General features: G+C 42.7%; 1 protein-coding gene across 1 annotated transcript in view; it reads left to right on the plus strand.

Moving 5' to 3' along the window:
- Nucleotides 1–6921, plus strand: part of LOC141161432 (uncharacterized) — a 29987-nt gene extending 23066 nt beyond the window's left edge. Inside the window, exons 4-8 of the mRNA XM_073646240.1 lie at nt 291–447; nt 3351–3622; nt 5070–5262; nt 5792–5904; nt 6404–6921. Coding sequence (XP_073502341.1) covers nt 291–447; nt 3351–3622; nt 5070–5262; nt 5792–5904; nt 6404–6921 — 1253 coding nt within the window. The remainder of the gene's footprint in view (nt 1–290; nt 448–3350; nt 3623–5069; nt 5263–5791; nt 5905–6403) is intronic.
- Nucleotides 6922–10204: the final 3283 nt, after the last annotated feature.

Here is a 10204-nt window from a genome sequence, read left to right on the forward strand (position 1 = left end):
CAGCCTGGTCCCGTTGGTTGTGCAGCGCAAGGGTCCTAGCTGTCTTGAGCTAGGCGTGTGTGAGGTTTTTTGGTGTTCCTTTCTTGCATCGCCGGGGCAACCCAGTTCTTGTTCTTAGTAAAAAGGTATTACCCCAACAAATTGTCTGTTAGTATCCTTTGTCCTCGGCCCACTGTATTCTGAGAGAGACATCCTCAGTACCCGGTCTACATATCTATCCCATCAATATTTAGATTTTTTTTTATAAATGTGAATGGACATGGGATTTATTATGATTTTCTTTCTTGCAGTGGACGGTCATCAGATGATGTCCCGCATTGCAGGTGGGCTGAATGCGGACCGGGGGGAATGGCCCTGGCAGGTCGGCCTCAAGTTTATATCATCCATGGTGTGCGGAGGGGCTCTTATCTCCCCCACCTGGGTGGTGAGTGCAGCGCACTGTGTCAAGTAAGTTCCTGTCTGTTTTACAATCTTCCTACATCTTCACTGGTCAAATCTACTTGTGTGAGAAGTTTTTTTCGCTGGGGTGTTCCACCAATGGATGCTCCGCCAGGCCCATGTGTAATACTATTCCCATGTGTAATACTATTCCCCATATGGTCCAGCAGAAGAAAATGTAATGATCTAAGCTGTGGGAGGAGGATGTGTTCATGTAAGGGTAATTAAAGGGAATGTGTCACCCAGTTTTTGCCCTCTAATCTGAGAGCTGCACTATTCAAAGACAGATACCGTGATTCCAGTGATGAGTCCCTTATTGGGCTTCTTGCTGTAGTTTTATCAGCAGGAGATTATCATTAGAGGACTAGTAAACCTGCTGTCAACTAGTTCTCTGTATTCATAAGCTCTGCCACCACTGATTGGCAGCTGTCTGTCTGTGCACAGTGCTCATAGAAAGCAGCCAATCAGCGGTGTGGGAGCGGGGTTATGTAGAGCTCAGCATGCAGAGATCTGGTAGATGTGCAGCAGAGATAGCAGAGATTTTATTAAAATGGCAGCAAGCAGCACAGTAAATTACATATTACTGGAATCAACAACTCTGCCCCTTCATCATGCAGCTCTCAGATAAGGACGAAAAACGGGTGAAAAATTTCCTTTCAATTAGACACAAAGCTTTGAATGACGTTTCTGTGGTGAGGCCAAATCCTTCCAGTCAGGCGCTAGCAGTATAGGATTATATTTTGCAGTTTTTGTTATGATTTGCATTAGTAAAACATTTGAAAAAGAGAAGTTAAACTTGTTTTATATTTAATTAATGATCTGCTTTTGCAGTTTTTAAAGAGTGTAAAGAAAAATTGGTTCTAGTACAAAAAGTTTGGACGCACCTTCTCATTTAAAGTTTTTTCGTTATTTTCATGACTATGAAAATTGTACATTCACACTGAAGGCATCAAAACTATGAATTACCACATGTGGAATTATATACTTAACAAAAAAGTGTGAAACAACTGAAAATATGTCTTATATTCTAAGTTCTTCACAGTAGCCACCTTTTGCTTTGATGACTGCTTTGCACACTCTTGGCATTCTCTTAATGAGCTTCAAGAGGTAGTCAGCGGAAATGGTTTTCACTTCACAGGTGTGCCCTGTCAGGTTTAATAAGTGGGATTTCTTGCCTTATAAATGGGGTTGGGACCATCAGTTGTGTTGTGCAGAAGTCTGGTGGATACACAGCTGATAGTCCTACTGAATAGACTGTTAGAATTTGTATTATGGCAAGAAAAAAGCAGCTAAGTAAAGAAAAACGAGTGGCCATCATTACTTTAAGAAATGAAGGTCAGTCAGTCCGAAAAATTGGGAAAACGTTGAAAGTGTCCCCAAGTGCAGTTGCAAAAACAATCAAGCGCTACAAAGAAATTGGCTAACATGAGGACCGCCCCAGGAAAGGAAGACCAAGAGTCACCTCTGCTTCTGAGGATAAGTTTATCCAGGTCACCAGCCTCAGAAATCGCAGGTTAACAGCAGCTCAGATTAGAGACCAGGTCAATGCGACACAGAGTTCTAGTAGCAGACACATCTCTACAACAACTGTTAAGAGGAGACTTTGTGCAGCAGGCCTTCATGGTAAAATAGCTGCTAGGAAACCACTGCTAAGGACAGGCAACAAGCAGAAGAGACTTGTTTGGGCTAAAGAACAAAAGGAATGGACATTAGACCAGTGGAAATCTGTGCTTTGGTCTGATGAGTCCAAATTTGAGATCTTTGGTTCCAACCACCGTGTCTTTGTGCGACGCAGAAAAGGTGAACGGATGGACTCTACATGCCTGGTTACCACCGTGAAGCATGGAGGAGGAGGTGTGATGGTGTGGGGGGGGCTTTTCTGGTGACACTGTTGGGGATTTATTCAAAATTGAAGGCATACTGAACCAGCATGGCTACCACAGCATCTGGCAGCGGCATGCTATTCCATCCGGTTTGCGTTTAGTTGGACCATCATTTATTTTTCAACAGGAGAATGACCCCAAACACACCTCCAGGCTGTGTAAGGACTATGTGACCAAGGAGGAGAGTGATGGGGTGCTACGCCAGATGACCTGGCCTCCACAGTCACCAGACCTGAACCCAATCGAGATGGTTTGGGGTGAGCTGGACCGCAGAGTGAAGGCAAAAGGGCCAACAAGTGCTAAGCATCTCTGGGAACTCCTTCAAGATTGTTGGAAGACCATTTCCGGTGACTACCTCTTGAAGCTCATCAAGAGAACGCCAAGAGTGTGCAAAGCAGTCATCAAAGCAAAAGGTGGCTACTGTGAAGAACCTAGAATATAAGACATATTTTCAGTTGTTTCACACTTTTTTGATAAGTATATAATTCCACATGTGTTAATTCATAGTTTTGATGCCTTCAGTGTGAATGTACAATTTTCTTAGTCATGAAAATACAGAAAGATCTTTAAATGAGAAGGTGTGTCCAAACTTTTGGTCTGTACTGTATATATATATATATATATATATATATATATATATATATATATACACTGTACATATAAATGTATATAAGATAGTAAAATAAATAGAATAATAATTAAGAAAATAGTTTAGTTACTCTTTAAGCAATAAGACTTCATGTGATTGGCTCCTATCATATTTACATGTAATACCACTCCCGGCCACCTGGTGTGCTGTTAGGGAGAATCATCTTTCTGATCCATATGGGGTACAGAGTGTTTCCATTGGGGCTCATGTTGTACAACACTCTAAAGCGCCACCTTGTGGTAGTAAGGTAACTGCAGTATATTTTTCAGAATATTCTGATTGTTTTTAGTTCAACCAACAAGTACAATCACCAATGACGATCATCACAATGACTTTTTTATTGTGTATATTGACGTTGCTCTTTATTATTTTTATCTCAGTTACGGAAATGCCAATGACTTCTCTGTTATATTGGGGGTGCTGAACCTCACTGGAGCGAGTCCCACCAAAGTATCAGTGGCCGTAAAACAAATAATCATACATCCCATATTCGAAGGAGCTGGAACCAGTGGAGACATGGCGCTACTACAACTGGCCTCCCCCGCCACATATAATAGTTATATACAGCCTGTTACTCTTCCATACCAAGACCAGGAGTTTGCAAAAGGAAAGGTCTGCTGGCTGACCGGCTGGGGAAACACTGCAAACAATGGTGGGGAAGCAAAAAAATCTAAAACCTTTTGTATCAGTTTCTGTTATTTTTTTTTGTCATTTGATTATTCTGGAAAGAGTAAAAAAAGACAATCAACAACCATGATGTAAGGCCAGAAAGCCTGATTCCGGGGATGTATCACACAGCCTAGTCAGTGACAGTTTTCTCTGCTGTAGATCTAGCAGAGCTTGGAATACTGAGCTCTGTATAACCCCGCCCACAACACTGATTGTAAGCCTTCCGATTTGACAAAAAGCTACCAATCAGTGGTGGGGGGTGTGGTTGGACTAGGAGGCACCAGGCACCTAGTCCTGTAATGATATCCTGCTGATTCTGTCACAACTGCTGAACCCAGTAAACCAAATGATACATCCCTGGAATCAGGGTTTCTGTCTCTACATCATTATATTGTCAGATTACATAGCAAAAGTGTGATGACACATTCCTTTTAGTTGGAGCAATTCAAAGTGATCTTAAGAAGAATCCAAAAGCTCCATGGAGAAGTCGACCTTGGTTGGTTTGTGGTCTCCAGTGCTCTAAAGGAACAGAACGTAAAAACAGCCACATTTTATTTGACTATTTTAAATTTTCTTCTGATTCTTCCAATGCGATGCTGAGTAAAAGGACATTTGTCTCGCAGAGATGTCCACATTCTGGTGTCAGCCATTGTTCATTAACGTGTCCCCAAATACTTCCTTATCTCCATAAGGAAAAGGAGAGTCCTGCTCTCAGGATCGGTGAAGGTCCGAGAGGTCAGACTCCCAGTTACTGAATTTAGCTTTTAGATACAGTTAATTGACACAAGAGCAAATGAGCCAAAAATTCAAAAATTCAAAATTCAAAAAAGGCTTTTATCACCTTAAGAGTGGCAGAGTATGCAAAATAAATGAAAAAAAAAATTAAAATAGCAACAATAAAATAGAAAAAAAGCATGAAAAAATGAGACACTGCCAGTTTAAATTCCTATAAAAATTGTCCAATATCTAAAAATAATTTCTACAGAAAGAAGAATGCAATTTAAAATGTTTTTAACATTCCTTTGGAGTTTGAAAACAAAGTATTATTATTATTATTAAAATTATTAATGAGTAAAAAGTGTTAAAAATAGACAAAAAAATGACATAATGACTAAGCCCTGTGTATTGCAAAAAACAGATGCAAAAATTATTTAAATATCAAAATGATAGAAAATGATACAGTCATTAAAAGCACATGTACAATAAAACCCGAAAATGTGTCTGGTTAGGAAAGGAATCAAACCCAGGTCACTTCCATAATCACCAACGTGATTTTTTTTTAACAAATCCCCTCTTTTTTGGACTGTCCAAGACTTTATGGATAGTTGTCATCACCGGTCCCATCTCCATGCTGTATATAGGATAGCCTCAGGACGTGCTCCGTACATCGCATGGCGCATGGTATTAATACGTCCTTTGTTTGGTTTCAGTTAAACTGGCGGCTCCACAGACGTTACAGGAGGTCGACCTCCCTCTTATCAATTATATCGACTGTAATAAAATGTTCCAAAAGGCTTTCAACAAGAGTTTGCCCTGTAATTTTGTAAAAAAAAACATGATCTGTGCCGGCTATCCCGAAGGCAAGAAAGATGGCTGCCAGTTGACCGCACTTCAATTACACAGGTAGATCGCCTTCTGTGTGACTTACCCAATATAACTTTATAATTTTGCATTCTGCAGGGGGATTCTGGAGGACCCTTAGTCTGTAAAAATGAGGAATCCTGGATACTGGTTGGAATCATGAGTTGGAGCATTGGCTGTGGCTGGACAGGTATTCCGGGAGTCTACACGAAAGTCAGCAACTTTTCCTCCTGGATACAAAATGAATCCAGCATGACTACTGTTTAACAAATGAACAAGGATGCAATGACTGTCCACTTGTCCACCCTCGTCCCAGAGAAGATAGAAGTAGACCCTCAGACTGTACACCCATCCACCCTCATGTCAGAGAAGACTGAAGTAGACCCTTAGATTGTACACCCGTCCACCCTCGCCACAGAGAAGACAGAAGTAGACCATCAGACTGTATACCCATCCACCCTCATCTCAAAGAAGACAGAAGTAGACCCTCAGACTGTACACCCATCCACCCTCATGTCAGAGAAGACAGAAGTAGACCCTTAGATTGTACATCCGTCCACCCTCGTCACAGAGAAGACAGAAGTAGACCCTCAGACTGTATACCCATCCACCCTCATCTCAAAGAAGATAGAAGTAGACCCTCAGACTGTATACCCGTCCACCCTCGTCACAGAGAAGTCAGAAGTAAACCCTCAGACTGTCCACCTGTCCACACTTGTCAAATAGAAGCCAGAAGTAGACCCTCAGACTGTACAATTGTCCACCCTCGTCACAGAGAATACAGAAGTAGACCCTCAGACTGTACACCCGTCCACCCTCGTCACAGAGAAGACAGAAGTAGACCCTCAGACTGTACACCCGTCCACCCTCGTCACAGAGAAGACAGAAGTAGACCCTCAGACTGTACACCCATCCACCCTCATCACAGAGAAGACAAAATTATACCCTCAGACTGTACACCTGTCCACACTTGTCAAATAGAAGCCAGAAGTAGACCCTCAGACTGTACACCTGTCCACACTTGTCAAATAGAAGCCAGAAGTAGACCCTCAGACTGTACAATTGAACACCCTCGTCACAGAGAATACAGAAGTAGACCCTCAGACTGTACACCCGTCCACCCTCGTCTCAGAGAAGACAGAAGTAGACCCTTAGACTGTACACCCGTCCACCCTCGTCACAGAGAAGACAGAAGTAGACCCTCAGACTGTACATTTGTCCACCCTCGTCACAGAGCAGACAGATGTAGACCCTCAGACTATACACCTGTCTACCCTCGTCACAGAGACGACAGAAGTAGACCCTCAGACTGTACACCCGTCTACCCTCGTCACAGAGAAGACAGAAGTAGACCCTCAGACTGTACACCCATCCACCCTCGTCACAGAGAAGACAGAAGTAGACCCTCATACTGTACACCCGTCCACCCTCGTCACAGAGAAGACAGAAGTAGACCCTCATACTGTACACCCGTCCACCCTCGTCACAGAGAAGACAGAAGTAGACCCTCAGACTGTACACCCATCCACCCTCGTCACAGAGAAGACAGAAGTAGACCCTCAGACTCTACACACGTCCACTCTTGTCACAGAGAAGACAGAAGTAGACCCTCAGACTGTCTGCTCGTCTAAAGTGACCAATCGAGGCACCCTCGCAACTGGAAAGAAGCTCCAAAAAAATCTACAAAAAATGAAGTCCTGAACAAGTGTTGCATGGCTGCCAAAAAGCCCAATAAAGATTAATAATATGTTGCTACTGCAGATGGGAAAATACATAATAATAATAATATTTTTGTTTGTATAGCGCCAACATATTCTGCAGCGCTTTACAATTCAGACAATTTATAGACCTTATCGGCACTGTCCCCATTGGAGCTCACTATCAACATTCCCTATCAGTCGTTGGAGTGTGTTAGGAAACCGGAGAACCTGGAGGAAGCCCACGCAAACATGAGGAGAACATACAAACTCCTTGTAGATGTTGTTCTTGGTGGGATTTGAACCAAGGACTTTATACATGATTCCAACAATAGGTTTCTTTGAATAAATATATATATATAGGAAATAGGAGATTTCCTTAAAAAAGAATTACAGCATCTAGCACCAGAGGTATAAAAATAATATTTCAAATGCTAATAAAGTGCACTATGCAAAAGACCTCTTGGTCATGTAACAAACAATATGCCAGTATAGTTATTATTTGCAAAGGTGCTTTGTGCAGTATATACAAATAAATACAATGTAGCGTAAACTCATAATTAATACACCAAAGGGAAATGGCTGTGCTGGGAATACAACCTGAGTGCAGCAAATATGGCCCCTGACGCGCGTTTCACGTTAGCTTCTTCCAGAGGGGGAGAATAATGTCAAGAGTGAGATGTGAGCTATTTATAATAGCACTCACCAATCGCGGGGTGGTTGCAGTGTTCATGCATGTCAGGTAGGCAAGATGGATGTCAGGTGGTTTGGGTCTTTTGGAGATTTTTTTTAAGTTTTTTGAAGTGCCCTTACTTTAGGCCAAAACCATTGGAATGTGGAAAGAAGCTCAAAATGCCAATGAGTCTTTTGTTCGGGGTCTTTGTGTTGATCAGAATTTTGGAGGTTGTGTAAGAAGTTATCTCTTCTCTGTAAATATGGCCAATTTTTGAGACCTATGAAAGTTATCTTTTTCATATATTTTAGAAACATGTCAATAAAAAGTGTCAACCATCAATTATTCATTACTTTCCATAATGTTAATCCCCTCCCTCAGCAGCCTTACATAGTAGGAGGAATATTCATGGGATATAATTTTCCAAATTCATAGTTTACTCGTCGGAGCTATCAATTTGCAGTTACTGTGTCGGGCCAGACCATGGAACGTTAAATCTCTTGTTGGTGGACCATTTTGTTCTTTTGTTCCTATTGGTTAATCTTGAACTCTAAAGATAATTTTACTACAGGTCTATGATTGCAGGAGTTCCCACTGCCTCAACAACCAAGAGAACAGGGTCACTGTGTCACCCATATAAATGGTCAGGCGAAAAACCCATGAGGGATTGAAAAATCTGCCCTAAAATCTGAAGCGATGATCTGTCTCGATCCACGATCCAATAAGAATTAGATACCTGAGGGATCCACTCCACAGAACCACTGCTCTTACAGTAAAGAGCCAGCGCCAGAGGTGACCACTCTACAGATTTACACCTCTGACCTTCTCTCCCAGACTCTTCTGCCTCCTACAGACACCACTGACCTTCTCCCCCAGACTCCTTTGTCTCCTTTGGACACCTCTGACCTTCTCCCACAAACTCCTCTGTCTCCTACAGACACCTCTGTCCTTCTACCTTAGACTCCTCTGTCTCCTACAGACACCTCTGTCCTTCTCCCCCATACTCCTCTGTCTCCTAGAGACACCCTGTCTTTCTCCATCAGACTCCTCTGTCTCCTACAGACACCTCTGTCTTTCTCCCCCAAACTCCTCTGACTCCTACAGATACCTCTGTCCTTCTCCCTCGGACTCCTCTGTCTCCTACAGACACCTCTGTCATTCTCCCCAAAACTCCTGTCTCACATAGACACTTCTATCCTTCTCCCCCAGACTCCTGTGTCCTCTGTCTTTTTCAGACACCTTTGTCCTTCTCCTCTCCTACAGACACCCTGTCCTTCTCCCCCATACTCCTCTGTCTCCTAGAGACACCCTGTCTTTCTCCATCAGACTCCTCTGTCTCCTACAGACACCTCTGTCTTTCTCCCCTGTGAAGATCTAATGTTGTGAATTGCAATAATCATCTAGGTAGGTTAATGATGCAACAATATTTTGTTCTTTATGTGACATGCAGAAGTAGTGCTGTTGCTTCAAAAGCATCCAGAAACTATTAGAAGTAACACAAGCACAGGAGACAGTAAATGTTGTGCTCCAGAAGCATCCAGCAACTAGAGGGGTTAACATAGTCACAGGAGACAGGAAGTGTTTAGCAGAGCCCCAGGGGGATTGTGGGGAACTTGTTTACTGTCTGGCTGGAGCAGAAGAGAAAGGTAGAGTGTGATCTGTATCTCACAGAAGACAAAGGAACAGAATTCAGGTCAGGAGGGAAGCTAAACACAGGTCAGATAGACTCCCTGAGCTAACAGTGTGGAGTATTATTGGGCAGAAAGATAAGGACTGGAAGGAATTCTGTCACAGGGATCATCTCCCTCATCAAACCCCCCCCCCTGCATCTCCATGCAGGATAAGGAATGCTGTTTACTATTGAGTCCTTGTGAAGGAAAAGCCTGTGGTTGTGTATGCATAGAAGTGTGCTGCTAAGAGATCTAATCTGTGCCGAATTATGCTACTGAAGAGACTCACGTTACTGTGCCTGCTTTAATAAACTGTACTGTACTGAAGAGTGTTGGTGTAATATCCCTGAATTACAGTGGTCGTGCTTCAGATTAAATCCCACTGTTAAACTGTTGAAAAAGACTCTTGAAAGATGTGTCTGGTCAGCAACTGAATCTATCGTGTGCCTGAGAGAAGCTGCAGCCTATGATCACCTTGAGTAACAGTTCGCCCAGGATTCCAATGAATTCATGAAACCTGTTTCGCCCCTATCTGAACTTAGGTGGCGTGCGTGTAACATTGGTGGCCCGTACAGGGAGTCCTGAGAGGGAATTAGCATGTAGAGGGAGAAAAGGAAAAGTGTCTGGCAAAACACAGCAGCACAGCACCTCAACTCAACTCTGCTACAACTGTTAAAGGGGACCAGCCCTAAAGAAAACTCATTAGCAGCAATGGATGTGGAAATACAAATGGACAGAATTAGAGAGCTGCTTCTTCAGTTCACCTGTGAAGAATTGAGAACAGTAGCAGAACATATAAAGATGTCAGAAGAACTGATTTCTAAAGCACACACCCGCAGACAACTGTTAGCTGCCATTAATGAAAAAATGGTTGAGCTGGGGGAGAAAGAAGCTGAAGACATCATGGGGACGTTCCTCCAGGAGCTAACACAGTTTATAACCAG

The sequence above is a fragment of the Phyllobates terribilis genome, unplaced genomic scaffold, assembly GCF_046119375.1.
Source record: "Phyllobates terribilis strain yellow unplaced genomic scaffold, ASM4611937v1 Scaffold_9__5_contigs__length_417890890, whole genome shotgun sequence".
Classification (NCBI taxonomy): Eukaryota; Metazoa; Chordata; class Amphibia; order Anura; family Dendrobatidae; genus Phyllobates; species Phyllobates terribilis.